This window comes from Oryzias latipes, chromosome 3 (genome assembly GCF_053564925.1).
Source record: "Oryzias latipes strain Hd-rR chromosome 3, Olatipes_Hd-rR_3.1".
Lineage (NCBI taxonomy): Eukaryota > Metazoa > Chordata > Actinopteri > Beloniformes > Adrianichthyidae > Oryzias > Oryzias latipes.
The window spans coordinates 34,243,900-34,259,023 of NC_136239.1; the positions used below are offsets into that span (position 1 = coordinate 34,243,900).

The 15,124-nt window shown below is 43.6% G+C and overlaps 3 protein-coding genes across 4 annotated transcripts in view; 2 read left to right on the forward strand and 1 right to left on the reverse strand.

The window, feature by feature from the left end:
- Nucleotides 1–664: 664 nt before the first annotated feature.
- On the reverse strand, nucleotides 665–5,353 carry LOC101157683 (arylamine N-acetyltransferase, pineal gland isozyme NAT-10-like). The gene is made up of 2 exons (XM_011493687.4): nucleotides 5,233–5,353; nucleotides 665–2,242 (listed from the first exon to the last, which is right to left on the reverse strand). The coding sequence occupies exons 1-2, from the start codon at nucleotides 5,246–5,248 to the stop codon at nucleotides 1,365–1,367; spliced, it is 894 nt and encodes a 297-aa protein (XP_011491989.1). The 5' UTR covers nucleotides 5,249–5,353; the 3' UTR covers nucleotides 665–1,364.
- A 572-nt stretch (nucleotides 5,354–5,925) lies between these two features.
- On the forward strand, nucleotides 5,926–9,208 carry sdr42e1 (short chain dehydrogenase/reductase family 42E, member 1). Its single transcript, XM_004067497.4, has 3 exons — nucleotides 5,926–6,056; nucleotides 6,908–6,984; nucleotides 7,215–9,208. The coding sequence occupies exons 2-3, from the start codon at nucleotides 6,923–6,925 to the stop codon at nucleotides 8,305–8,307; spliced, it is 1,155 nt and encodes a 384-aa protein (XP_004067545.1). The 5' UTR covers nucleotides 5,926–6,056; nucleotides 6,908–6,922; the 3' UTR covers nucleotides 8,308–9,208.
- Nucleotides 9,209–9,214: 6 nt separating this feature from the next.
- The window catches only part of wtip (WT1 interacting protein), a 30,492-nt gene continuing 24,582 nt past the window's right edge, over nucleotides 9,215–15,124 (forward strand). For both annotated transcript variants that reach the window (XM_023953647.2, XM_023953648.2), the window contains exon 1: nucleotides 9,215–11,485. In XM_023953647.2, coding sequence (XP_023809415.1) covers nucleotides 10,024–11,485 — 1,462 coding nt within the window. In that variant the 5' untranslated portion in view covers nucleotides 9,215–10,023. The remainder of the gene's footprint in view (nucleotides 11,486–15,124) is intronic.

The following is a 15,124-nucleotide window of genomic DNA, read 5'->3' on the forward strand; positions in this document are numbered from 1 at the left end:
TATTTGGTTCCCTAAATGTCCCTCTTGTGGCATAAACAAAGATACACATCGAGGTCTTAACCCCTTCACGTCATACATCCATCGTCTTAACCCGCTGTAACTCTTTTGAGGCCACAAGGCAAGCCCCTCCTGGCTAGTCTTTGGGGAAGGCGGGGTGTACCCTGGACAGGTTGCAGGTCTGTCATGGGGCCACACAATCACACACAACTAGAGACAATTTAGAGCCATCAATTAATCTATGAAGCCTGTTTTTGGGAGAAAGCCAGAGTAAAAAAGCAAACATGCACGAGAAGGGCACATCCACAAAAGGACCCAGAACCAGGGACTTCTTGCTCTGAGGCAAGCCACTGCCCCACCGGGCCACTTTCCCTTTATGTTGCTGATTCACAATGTAGCACTTAAGCCAGAAAAGCATAGCCTTGAAAGTAAAAAAGACTGAAGAATACTTATTTTTATATATTTGGAAATAAATTCAGGCATGAATGAACAGGTTTACTTCCAGCTTTTCATTAGGAAATCGTGTTTATTTTAGAATTTACTCATCGGATAGTTTTGACTTTGCGCAGCAATTTAAAAATAAGGAAGTAAAATTCAAAATGATCTGGAAATTTTGAATAGAGAATAAAGAGCACACATAATTTTAACAAAATACCAAACGCACTGAAACGATTAGTAAAATAACTTTATTCTAAAACTGTTCAGTTGAACAAAAACCAGACATTCAGAAAAAATGGTGGACAATATATTTATTGTGTCATTAGCTTTTTAATATAGACAGAAAACAAAACAAAACCAGTTATTTGCTGTCAGTCCAAAGAATTTTTATTTGCTACAGAAAACTACACATGAAAGGAAAAGGATGATTTTACTCTAATATGTGCGTTAAATTGTGATTAATTTAAGATGAAAACAACATTTACAAAAAAACCTGTTTAACTCTTTAACATCTATTGATGCAAATATGCATCAAACCACTTCAGCTCCAAAATGACCTTAATGGAGCATCTACTTAAAAAACAACCAAAAGGTGTTTCTTTTCATAGCTAAAAGTAACTTCAGGCGTCAAGTGACTCAATACTGACAGTTTTGTTTTTAACAGACTAAAAAAAATCTTGAAAGGAAACGAACAAATTAAATAAAATTTAATAAATTACATTTAAACACTTTAATTTAGTAAAAACATGCAAACCTATTTAGGATTGTCCCTACACCAAAATACTGATTTAATTAGTTTTTGTGTTTTGCCTAGAGTACTACTAGGGAAATACTATAAAAACATGTGCTCTATGATTTTATGCTTTTTTGCTTTAAAACTCTCATATTATTGAGCTCAGAGTTCGTGTTTACAAAGGAAGGATTTTGTTTCAGAGTGTGTAAAATGATCTGTTGTTCACCGGCTTCAGTTTGTTGGAGAGCTCAACACGGAAGCGTTCCCTCAGAAGGGTTTCTATCTCATCATCAGGTACGTCCCTCATGTCTATGACGTCGACTCCCTCCTCAGGCCTGTAGGTGACTTCGCTGAAGGTCCATCCCATCAGAACTCGGAACCCTGATGGGGTCTGCAGGGAGCAGATGGATTTGTTGGTGAACAGGCAGGCGGGGTCTTTCTGGAGTCTGTCGTTTACATCCAGAAAATATTCCACGTCACGAGGCTCCAATGTGAAGCAGTAGACTGTCTTCCTCTCCTTCCTGTTGACCAAACTTGATCCGGCAAAGTCTGGATTAAGAATTTTGGGTTTGTGACACGTCTTCTCCAGCACCCACATGTTACCCTTGTCGATGAGGCGAAAAGCACCCGCCGCCTGAGGTTGGTCCTTCTCAGAGATGAGCTCCAACGGCTCCCACACCTGGCACGATACCCCAAAACTTACATCCCCTATATAAGCCTTCCCATCAATGATGACTTTGTTAATTAAATGAGAATCATAGGGGCCAAAGTCACCATGAATACTATTAAAAACTCTGGAGCTCAGCATAGTGGTGTTGAAGCCCATTTCCCTCAGCACCCATCCAAACAGGTAGTTGTTCTCAAGGCACCAGCCTCCACGTTTGCTCCTCACCAGCTTATTGAAAATGATCGGCAGGTCCATGATGTTCCGCTCGCCGCAGTGAATGCTGAGGTTTTCGAACGGGATCGACATGACGTGCAGCTTGTGGATCGCCTTCAGCGTTGCAAGATCTGCTTTGTCACGAGACCCACGAAAGTCAATCCTCTGGAAATACTCCTCCAACTTCATCTCACCTGAGAAAGACATGTTAGCACACAACTTTAGGTTTCACACAGTGGGCTACAAAACGTCTTCTATATGTGCTTTATTTCCATCTTTAAGAGACAAAATAGGTTAAAGCCTTACAACGAAGCAAAAGGGATTGAACAGTAACACATTCCAAAAGTTGTCCCACTTAAAAAGAAGAGGTCTGTAAAGTTCATCTGTGAGAGACAGAATGTTAACAAAAAGAAATGTCGGTGTATGATTTTTTTAAGAATTTCTTTGTATAATGGTGCGGTAATTTCTTTTGGTCAGTAAAAAAAGTACACCTGAACACTTTGTAATGTAGCCCTTGTTGTTTTTGACAGAGGTCAAAGGTTTTCTGCAGATCTTCACCAGGTTTGCACTGTTGGCCTATTCTTCCATGCAGATCTTCTTAAGATCTGTCATGTTTTGTGGCAACAGAGACTTTCAACACTTTACACAGTGATTGCAGATTGAGACCTTTGATACTGGCTAATCCCCTCCAGAAAGTAAAAGGCTTTTTACATAACCACTCCTCTGTTACCCGGGCGACGTGTTTGGATTGTTGTCATGTTTTGAGATCCAGCCACGTTTTCATCCTCAATGGTCTCACTGGTGGAAGAAGGTTTTTGCCCTAAAATGTCACCGTACAGGACACGGTCCATCTTTTCCTTCATACAGATCAGTCACCTTGTCCTATTTGCAGAAAAGCAGCATGATGTTCCCACCCCCGTGCTTCACAGAGGGTATGAGAATTTTCTTTTCTCCCACCAAACATGGCAAATGTTGTACCAAAGAGTTCCATTTTGGTCTCATCTGATCATATGACCTTCTCCCAATCCTCTTCTGGATCATCCACATAGTTTCTGGCAAATTTTAGACGAATCTGGACAAGTGCTGACTTAAGCAGGGGGGTCTTGGAGCTCTGCGAGATCTGAATCCATGATGGTGTTGTGTGTTACAAACAGTAACATTTGTCACTGTGGTCCCAGTTCTCTTCAGGTCATTGATCAGCTCACTTGTGTCGTTCTGTGCCGTTTAATCATCATTCTCAACATGATCTACACCCAGCCAGGTGAGATCTTGCATGGAGCTCCCGGTGGATGGAGATGGTCAGTGATCTTGTGTTTCTTCCATTTCCTAAACATTTCTCCAACAGTTGATCGTCTCTCATCAAGCTACTTGCCTATTTATAGACTTTTTGATTCCAGTTTTATTTGAGTCTACCATCTCGTCCCTGGTGTCCTTTGAAAGCTCTGTGGTCATGGTGGAGAGGTTGCAGTCTGACTGTTTAAATGTCTGGACAGGTGTCTTTACTACAGATAACCAGTTCAAACAGATGGCATTAATACAGATAACAAGTGGATAGTAGTAGAGCTTCTTAAAGAGGAGTGGCCAAACAATTTTAGTAATTGGGTTTTAACGAAGACTCACTGTTCCAATAGACTAAGCATCTTGTCTCTATGTCCTGTGTTCACAGCTTATATCTTACTAAGAGCTTCAAAGACCCACACTTATCCTCTTTCTAGTGATTTTAAATGGATTTATTTTGGTCTTTTAATTATGATTCTGCAGTTTTTTGCCCAAATAGAAAGAAATGTTGTTTGCTAGAACATAGTTTCTGAAGTTGCTCATTGGAATTTCACCTCTGACTTGTGGAGTGGAATATGGTAAATGGTAAATGGCGTATACTTAAATAGTGCTTTTCTACCCTCTTTCGAAGGCCCAAAGTGCTCCAAGTCACAGTCCCATTCACCCTTGCACACACACATTCACACACTGGTGGCAAGGTGAGGTTCAGTGTCTTTCCCAAGGGGATTTCGACACTTGGGCTTCCCATCATCCCTTGTTTTCACTCTGTCCTGCTTGCTTGCAGCAGCGAAAATGGCAAGCAATATTAGAGCCATGCAGTACAGTTTAGAGCAGGGGTGTTAAACTCACTTATTTATTTATTATAACTTTTTAAAGTGCCAATTACAGTTGCATAGAAAACATATGTTTGCTTGTTACTCTAGCATAAATCCTTTTGAATTTTGTCCGCTTATTAAAACCCACATAACTCAATTAAAGAAGGATCAAGCTGTCCAAGTGAATAAAGAAAAATAACATAAAACTGAGCTAGAAAGAACATGTAACACATGTGTAACATTTTACAAAGAAAAGGCTGCACACAGCCTTGCATCCAACTGATGGTTTGACGACAACAATTTGTCTGCATACACACATAAGACTTGCAAACATTGGACAATTACAACAGCAGCTACACATAAATAATAAAAAATTTAAAAAATGTATTTTAAGAAATGAAAACTTTTATGCTCTCGCGCCTTGTGTTTGTGGTTTAGAGCCAGATGAAAGCTCGGACGAGGAAAACAAAGATGTACTTGAATCTATTTGTCCACAAATGGATGGATGTATCAGAATGGAGTGGAGCAGGGAGCTTGTGCCCTGCCACTGTAGGTTCTACATTACACCTACAAACTTTTACCAACTGCCTTTTTTCGTCTACTCCTGATTCACAGTGATTTTCATAAAGAAATACTCAAAATTGCAAATTTAAGCTTTATTTCCTTTTTATATGTCCTCCATCATGAGAAAAATGTCATAAGAACGTATTTAAAAAAACACAATTTTACTTTTTCCAGGTAAAACGTTTTTTCCTAAACAAAAAGAGCTTTATACTTTTTGAAATGTTTTTTTTTTTCTTGTAGCATATTAGAGCCTCTGCACGAAACTTTCCCACATGCATTGAATAAAAAAGAAAAGGGTATTTGCACTCGCAATCGACCACCTAGTTCTAGTAATATAACACGTCCTAATGAGTTATCACGTCTTTATCTTGAAAAAAAGAACTGGAAAAATTAAAGAAATAGGAGTAGAAATGGCCGTTTTCGTCTTCCGTAGACCACAGATCCGCACATCTCATAATGTTTCGCAATTATCTTCATCGATCCATGATGACAAACTGGCACTGTGAGGTAATACTGTCTGCTCTTACCTTTAGACTGAAACATAACCTGCAGTTCAGAGTTCACGGGTGAAATATCTTCTCACGCCGCAGCCACTTATGCAACTTCAACTTTTTGTCAACTTCCAGTTTCACCGCTAGAGGCGCTATCAGTGGAACTGTCATTGCAATCGAGAAAAGTTGTCCTACATGTGCGATTGTGTTAAAACGAGAACAGCTTTGCAGTCATTATCAGAGCAAGATAATTATAATACGTTTTTTTACGCATCAAACTTTTTATTCAGTAAAACATACCACTTCTAACGGCTTTCATCATATGTTTACCTACTACATTACAGAATGTGCAATAAAGAGTTGTATGGAATGAACAATCTAGACTCGATTTGACAGATTTGTAAATTCAATTTAAATACGCAATATTTATATGGTTAGGATTGTTATTACTAAATGGAGTACATTTCTGTACATTTTACTTTGAATTTTTATTTTATGAAACGGAAATTGTAAATCATTATTTTAACTTCCGGTTTTGCCTTTCTAAACAAGAGCATTTCACAGGTGTTTGTAAATGAAGTATCAGTGCTGTTTGCTATATATATGAAGTAAATGTAACATTTCAAGTGTTAATTAGTTTTTAATCGCTAAAATTGATTTTTTTTCGAGTTTAAAAGAAACTGAGTCATTCAGTTTGCATTATTTTGAATTCTGACAAGACTTTGACATCATTTCCTGTCGAAACCGACGAGCACGTTACCCGGAAGTGGGATTTGTGCTCTTTCTGAGAAGATCACCTGGGAGTTCCTGAGTTAATAAGTGGATAATATTCTTCTCTTTTACAACTGGCTTATGAAAAGGTAGGAGCTTCTGATTAACTGAACTACCTATAAACTTAAAAAGCAGTGCATGTTCTAGCAGTTATGATGTGACACGCAGTGATGCACAGTAGAGTGTCTTTATTTTATGCATTACGCTGATGGACTGATAGTTCATGTAAGTGGTAGCTGCTTCTTCTTTTGCAGGAAAATTCATCACATCTCCAATAGGAAAACCTTTTTAATCATGGTTATCCTACATTAAAAATATTAGGTACAAAGTAAAATGTTCTTAAAATTTAATGTTGTCTCTCTAATTCCAACAATTTGCAACATTAAAACAATGGGAGATGAGCAGCAAAGTTGAGTTTGTGTGTTGCGCTCATATTGCTGGTAGCTTTTGTTTGGTGTTTGGAATAGTTGAAATTTAATAAAATAAGTTATTTGGGCTGGTAAAGCAGCCAGAAGCTGCATTAGTGCTGAAGAACCACAGCAGCCTGTTGCTTCTTGGTGGTCACCCACTTGGCCACAAACCAGATGGCATCTCATTCCTCAACTAGCAGTCGTTGCAGGTCATTCAATGTTGTTGTGTTGTGTCAGTCTGCTACGAGCAGAACCTCCAAGCTGATCCAAAACTAAAGAAGCGAGATGTGCAAACAGTGCAACAGTTTTAAAGATCGTGCAGTTAACATTTCATGTAAAAAATAGAAAATCAAAGCTGAAGCCTAATATTGTAGTTAATGTTGGAAAATAGTCCGTTATGTGCTATCTACCTTGAAGAAAACTTGTATTCTTGTGAAATTGAGAGATTATCTTTAATGTAATTTAAAAAAAAATCTTTTTATTTCCTGGCTGTTCTGGTATATTGCTGATGTTTGTTTTTCCTTAAACAGGTATCCTGAGTCATTATGGAAAACACTCACCAGAAAATGTATTTAGTAACTGGAGGATGTGGCTATTTTGGTTTTCGGTAAGAACATCTTCACTTTCTGATCATTTTTCCACCAGGGTTTGGTAGACACCTGCCTTGTGTTCTGTATGGCCACAAGGAGGCAGTGTAGCACCAGTTATGTGTGTATTCGTTTTTAGAGCTTCATAACTTTTGCTACTAAATAGTTAAAGGTTATAATTCACATATTTTAGGTCATGTTTTTATTTAACATTTTTGTGGGTTTCTCCTGCACTCTATTTTTTTTGCAGTCTCGCTCAGTCTTTGCATAAAAAGGGGGCCAAAGTCCATTTGTTTGATTCCGTCTGCCCGAGCCGAGAGTTGCCTGAAGGCTTCTCGTTCATGCAGGGCGACGTGCGTGAATATGCGCAGGTGGAGAAGGCCGTATCTGGAATGGACTGCGTGTTCCACCTCGCCTCTTATGGCATGTCCGGTCGAGAGCAACTGAACAAGCAGCTGATCGAGGCGGTCAATGTTCAAGGCACACAAAACATCCTGAGGGCTTGCGTTGAACATGGAGTGTCCAGGCTGGTTTACACCAGCACCTTCAACGTGGTGTTTGGAGGGCAAGTGATAGAGAACGGGGATGAGAGCCTCCCCTATTTACCTCTACATCTGCACCCCGACCACTACTCCAGAACCAAGTCTCTGGCTGAGATGGCGGTACTGAAGGCCAACGGGACAGTGCTGAAAGAGGGGTCCGGGCTGCTTAGGACCTGCGCTCTGCGGCCGGCAGGGATCTACGGGCCTGGAGAGCAGAGACACTTGCCCAGAATTGTTGGCTACATAGAAAGGGGGGTCTTCAGGTTTGTTTATGGAAGTCCTCACAGCCTGGTGGAGTTCGTCCATGTGGACAACCTGGTTTCAGCACACGTGTTAGCTGCGGAGGCTTTGACCCCGGAGAAGCAGCACCGCTCCGCAGGCCAGGCCTACTTCATCTCAGATGGGCGGCCCGTCAACAACTTTGAATTTTTCCGACCTCTAGTAGAGGGTTTGGGCTATCCGTTCCCTACGCTGCGCCTCCCCATCTCTTTGGTATACCTGTTTGCCTTCCTCACAGAAATGATTCACCACCTCATCGGACCCTTCTACAACTTCCAGCCCCTGCTGACGCGCACAGAGGTTTACAAAACGGGCGTGACACACTACTTCAGCATGGCAAAGGCCAAAGAGGAGCTCAGCTACGAGCCGCAGGAGTACACCTTGGACGGGGTGGTGGAGTGGTTCCGAAGCAGAGGCCATGGGAGGAAAAGTTCCAGGACCTTCATCAGCAGATTACGTGACATCGTCTTATTTTCTGCCATTGTTGTCGTGGCTCTCTCCTTTCTGCCAGTTGTTTGGTAGATGGTAGAAGTGGTGGATCATACATTCACTATCAACACAAACCCATTAAAGTCCCACTTAAGTCATTTTTAGATTTATTTTAAAAGTGTTGCCAGAAGTCTTTTAATTATGATGATGCCATTTTTAGCCAAAAAAAAAAAAAACAGTTTCTGCAGAGCGACAGGAGTTCTTTAGAAATCTGTGGGCGGAACTGTTGGTGCGGAGTAAACTTTCCCTAATTTCCCATCATCCATGTGTTTACACTTTACGCTAGCTTACAGCCCCAAGCTAACATTAGCCATGGAACAAAAAATGGCGAACAATATCGGAGCAATCCAATCATACAGTTTTGAGCCAGATGCCAGCTCAGACAAGGAAGACAAAGATGTTCATTGATCTGTGTGCAAGTGAATGCATCAGAATGGAGCAGAGCAGGGAGCTTGATCTCTGCCGATTGTAGTTTCTTTTACAAACACGATCTTTTTTTAATCTGATTCTTTCGTCTGCTCCTGATTCACAGCAATTTGAATAAAGAAATAATCAGAAACACAAATTTAATCTTATTTTTTCTTTATATATGTCCTCCATCATAAGAAAATGCCTTTAACAGACTTTTTTTCATCTGGAATGCAACATTTAAGTTTATTTTATTTGTTGTGTTGAAGTCCAATAATTGGTTTACAAATCTCGTCTTCCAGCATCCTGGGATCAAATTCAGGGGGGCAAAGATTTGACCAATAGGTGGGACCAAGTTTAACAGATAAAGGAAATAAACTGAAATGTGTGTTCATATTCACTTTGTAATTGTTAAATTGTTGAACATCTAATTCTATCAATTAAGGAGAAAAATGCCTGTTAGCACTGTTTTATCCATTTATTGAATCAGAACTTTTTTTCCTTTGCAATAAAGACTTTAAATGAGCGAACGTTTCTTCTTTTTGTATATATATATTTTTTTTTACAACCCAAAACCTCGCACGTTTAATAGTTTTTTTTTCTATGTTGCATAATTGAGTTGAACTCAAATGAGTTAAGGTGCAGCCAGTTTGCTGCTGCTGCGGAAGGAGTCGGACCAGGTGAGGGGCTGCTTTGAGGGGCATTTTTAGTCCGCCCGGGATGAATGCAGACATCCCCTTCTCTCCAAACTATTCTCTTCAGAGCCGGTAGCCCCTTGCTGAGTTGGTCGCAATCATTGTTTCTCTGCAGCATTAACCACATTCCAGAGAGGCGCAGCGCATCCCGTCTTCCTCCCCGCATTCCTTTCAGGCAAACGAGTCCCCTGCGTAAAACGGCGTTTTCCTCGGGTTTTCCTGCGTGCAGCGGTCTCACATTTCCACCAAAGTCTTATTTAGGGGTTCTGTAATTATCCAACCTGCAGTGGTTTAAAGCAAAGCGGTCGTGGGAGAAACCTCGACGGAAAACCAACGAGGGGAAATTCCTCCGCGCAGCGCGCCATTGACTGTAAAGACCTTTCAACTTAACAAAAACTGAAGTTGACAAACGTCTCCCTGTCGACTGAAAGTGTGAGAAAGAGTTTTATTTTCTTGGCGGAGCGGGGAAAGCGGAAGAAGGCGATGCGGCTGGCGGCGGAGGGTCGTGGACACGCTGGCGGTTTTGCGTAAACGAGCGGCGGCGTTTTTGTTTTGATTTCCATGTGAAATGCAATTAGTGCGCCGCGGAGCTCGCTAGTTTGGCTCTCGGAGCGCAGAGCACTCTGGAACTTGTTTCTCGCGCAACATGGAGCATTATCAGGAAGACCTGGGACTCCGGGCCGCGGCACTGATGGAGGATCTTTCCTTGTACGACTCATTTAATGATGGGATGTACAGTGCGCGGAGAAACTTGGTGATAAATCCCGATTTGGACTTTTCCGCTCCGGCGGAGCTTCAGACTAAGCCGATGAATGGCACCTCTGTGCTCCACCAGCAGCATCACACGCTGGAGAATTTCACGGCGGGGAATAAAGTGTACAACGCGGCTCCGGTGCGCCCGGTGAGCTGCGCTCGGACCGTGCCTGTGGACTTCTGCACCCCCCAGAGAGAAGCGGTGTACAGCGAGGAGAGCTGCTACAGCAAGTCCGAAGTGGCCCTGCCCTGTTACACCGGCACGTCCGACCGGCACCGGCGGTACTCTCTGGAGGTGCAGGGCCACCGGTACAGCACCGGCTCCACGTTCGACGGCGTGCCCCTCAACAAAGCGGTGCCTCTGCCCGGCAACAGGTGCAACAGCGTCTGCATTACCAGCAGCCACGACGGCAGGTACAACGCCGCCAGCCCCCGCTCCAGCCTGGCGTCCTCTCTGTCCTCCCAGGAGCAGAGCAAGCACGCCAGCCCGCGGTCGAGCATCAGCAGCCCGCGCGCCAGCCTGGTGGTGCTGGGTCAGGACCGGTACACCAGCCCCAGGTCCAGCTTGGTTCACAGCGAGGGCAACAGCGTCGTCAGCCCCCGATCCAGCTATGCAAGCACGGCCAGCGACACGAGCAAGCACTCCAGCCCCCGGGCCAGCCTCAACAGCTGCGACTGCTGCAGCAAGCCCAGCAGCAACCGCACCAGCGGCATCAGCATGGGCTACGACCAGCGGCACACCAGCCCCAGGTCCAGCACGGCCAGCCAGTACTCCTTCACCACCAGCCCGAGGTCCAGTTACTCCGACTCGCGGTACGGACCCGTGGGCAACCCGGACCTGGAGCCGCTGGCGAGTCCGCGCTCCAGCATCTGCAGCCAGGACGGGAGAGCGGGCACCGGCGCCAACTGCGCGCTCAGCCCGCGCTCCAGCATCTCCAGCCACAGCTCCAGGAGCTCCCGCAGCTCCCGGGGCTCGATGAGCGCCTACCCGGACCTGCAGCTGCCCTCCCCCAGATCATCCATGCTCGGGACCAGCTTGCACGAGGACACCCTGCTGCAGGAATTCGGGGATTCGAACGGAACCCAGAGCCGCATCCATCTGCAGCCGGTGCCTGAACCGCAGCTGCAGACGGCGCAGCCGGTGGGGATCCCGGAGATAACCACCAGTGGCTCCCCGTCCTCCTTTAACTTTGGCGTGTCCTCTAAAACGGCCTCACCCGCACAGAGGTTTAAGTTACCCTACCAGGTGACCCCCAACCGGGAGAGCGGACCGAGCCAGGCAGAGAGGCGGCTGGAGGCGCTCACCCTGGAGCTGGAGAAGGAGTTAGAGATGCACATGAAAAAGGAATATTTTGGTAGGTTCTCACATTTGAGGCAACTTGTCTTAATAGTTTAAATCTGTACTTTGGCATCACCATAACCAAATCTACTCTCATTTAAGTACTTTGCTTTGCAGAATGAAAGTTGCAGGAACACACTACTCAAACATTTTTCAGCTTTTTTTGTAAATAAACTGTTTTCAGATCCTAATTGATGTTCAAATTGATGTAGAAACTTCCCACCAGCTAAGCCACTCATCCCAAAAGGGTATCTTAGTGAAAATCATTCCTAATTCTTTAGTGAATTTAATTAAATCCACAATCTACTAACACTAACTATAAGTTAAGACAGGAGGACTGCTGCATTTTGATTTCTTTCCTTTTTTTTAGTAACTTTTTTTCCATTTCCAAGGCCTTTTCAGCTTCCTTGATGGAGCATCACAGTAACAGGTCCCTCTCTGGCTGATAACAGGGGCTCTGCAGTGTGCTGCTAATGTCCTGGCAGAGTTAACATTTGCAGAGAGCTCAGCATGGAGCTGAATGGAGGCCTCTGTTCTGGCAGAACACACACCCTTCGGTCAGTTGGAGCCGGGTGGTTGAAAATGGAGTTTGGGTTGTGGTGAGGTTCGCGGTTGGAGTTACTACAGGGGTGTGGGCGTCACACTGAGAGCGACCCAAACTGCAGAAAGCGAAGGATTGTTGGGAAGACTTTGACACTTGGCGTGCTTAGGAAAGCGTGCAGGGGGAAAAAAACAGTGGCTTCTTTTGCAGCTGCTTCTGCAGAGGAGCAGGTGAAAGGACGAGGATGGATAACAGGAGGGTGGGGGGCAGGAGAGATAATGGAGGTGGTAATAGATAGAAATGGAGAGAGAATGGAAGGGGGGGGGAGACAGAAGAATGCAGTCAGACGCTTCTCACTCGAATCCCAATAGAGACAGCTCTGTTTCCGTAGCGACAGTGCAGAAATTGATAGCCGGGGCTTCTTTTGGGGGGCCCAGGAAAGCCTGCCAGTGTCCCACACTGCCTGCCCCGCGCTGCCGGACGGCTCTTGTGTGGCCTCTGTTTGTTGTGGTGGCAAAAGAACTGTGAATCAACAGCTGGCCCGATACAGGCTTGCAATTGAAGCGGTGAAGTGAGGGTCCTCCCCACCCCTTTTGCTGTTCCTCCTCTCCGCCACCATCACCCCGCCCTCACTCCCCCGCAAAGCCCTTCATTAACCAGTCAGTGGGGAGTCGGGCAACACCAGACACTTGGCACACGATCCTGGCTGGCGGGCCAGACATGGTTGGTGGGGGTCAAATCTGATCACCTGCCCTGAATTATAATGGCAGTAGTCATGCACATGTCTGACACACATGCTGACAACATCCCACAGTCTGCCTGCTGCAGCTGAGGGACTCATTTCAAGCCTCCAGAACCCAGTGGCAGTTGCAGAGCTGCAGGACCATCGGCCTGTTTGTTCAAAGAAATCAGGGTTTTTCTATGACTGCAGGCGCTGATGTGTCAGCAGAGTTTTGGATTCTGAGCTGTAAGAAAATCAATCACGGCGGTGGTTAAAGTTTTATGCATGGGGCTGCACAGCTCCTTTTAACTCAGCAGGCTTAATGGTGCAGGCACAAAGACTGCTTCCAAGGAACTTATGATTATGTCTCACATATCTTACTTTATCAACTACTAGATCAGGGTCATTCTCAACTTCATCTTCTACATTACATATCCTTTCTAGAGTTGATAAAAGTTTATACGAATACATAAAAAGAAATCTAAATGTGATTTCCTGTTACCTGACTATTCAAGCTTGGAGTAGATGCATGAGCATCCAGGGATGTTGCTTAATTTTTTTTCTCGTGTCCTGCCCCCTCCATGGACATGTTTTGACACGAGCACATCAGAAATCCTGCATCCTGCTTTAATGACTAACGAAGACGGCTTCAGAGCTTTCCCCCCGATTTCCTCCTAAACCGTAACCACATCCCCTCTTCAGAGACACGGGAAGATTTACAGCATGTGTGGAAAGAAAGCACATTCATGCTCGTTGTTTACAAGTTGATGCATAAAATCTTGAAAGTCTTGCCAACACATGTCGTGTCGTTTCTTAAGTAACTGCAACCAGAAGGGAATAGAGATGTGAAGGGGAATCAGTGTAGCTGTATGAATAAATCATTTGTTTCAGTTTCGTTGTGAGAGCCAGCAAGTCACAGCAGGAGCTGCTTAGGTTTTGCTTAAGACATGAACGTAAAATCAAACCAAGCCAGGACGAGGTCATACAAATCCATTAAACACACAGGAGAAGGAAAAGAGCTGTAGGACTCCTATCTACTACTATATTTTTTTATTCCAATCTGCCAGCTGTTGTCATTCCACATTTTTTTTGTCCTTGCTGTGAATGATCTGTGCAAAAGCTGAAGGACATTGCAGAAACCGACACGCACATTTCCACAAAACTCTACAGAAATCTTGAGCAATGTCTGTTTTTTTAATATTTTGCCTTTAAGCAGTCAAGAAGCTCTTTTCTCATCTCTCATCATAGCTCCAGCTGTTCGGAAGGTGTCTTCAGAAATAACAGGTTGTCTTTTTTTCCCCCTCATTTTAAGTCCACTTTTTTGTACATTTGCCACATTCAGTTTCTTTAAAATGTCTAAAAGAGAAAAGAAAAACGACCATGCTGTTTTGGTCAGATAGCAGTTCTTCAACCTTCTGTCCATTTGCCCAAACCAGCTTTTATTTTTTTGCTCTTTGATCGAAACCTTCGATCAAACTCATTTTCACTGAGGGCCACATCAGCATAGCGGCTGTCCTCAAAGGGCCAGACATAACTTATATGTAACTACATGTAACTACATTTCATTAAACTACATTTAATGAAAAATAAATGAAACTATTCCGTAACGTTAAATAACTTATTCTTTATTTATTATAACTTGTGACAATTACAGTTTCATAAAAAAATATATATTTTTGCTTTTTACTGTAGCATAAATCCTTTTAAATTTTGTCTGCTTATTAAAACCCACATAACTCCAGTAATGAAGGATCAAACTGTCCAAGTGAATAAAGAAAAATCACATAAAACTGAGTTAGAAAGAACATGTAACACATGTGTAACATTTTACAAAAAAGGCTGCACACTGCCTTCCATCCAACTGATGGTTTGATGACAACCATTTGTCTGCATACACAAAAAGACCTGCAAATATTGAACAATTACAACAGCAGCTACACATAAATAATATGTAATCAACTAAAAACATTTTTATTTTTAGAAATTAAAAACTTTTATGCTCACAAAATGATATGCAGGGCCAGATTTGGCCCGTGGGCCTTGAGTTTGACACATGTGCTTTAGACTGTCTTAAGAAACATTTGTTTTGAAGTTTCTTTGGTCATAGGAGCCTTTTCTAGCTCAGTGGTCTTGTGGTTAGGGTGTCTGCCCTGCAACTGGAAGGTCGTGAGTTCAAACCCAGGCAAAGTCATACCAAAGACTTTAAAAATGGGACCCAATGCTGCCCCTTTAAAAATGGAACCCTTGACACTCAGGGTTGGAAGGGTTGGATTGGGGGGTTAAGCCTCCAAATGGTTCCAGAGCACGGCTGTGTCTGCAGCTCACCGCTCCCCCAGGGGATGGGTCAAATGCAGAGAACAAATTTTGCACACCCAGGTGTGTGGCAGCTACTA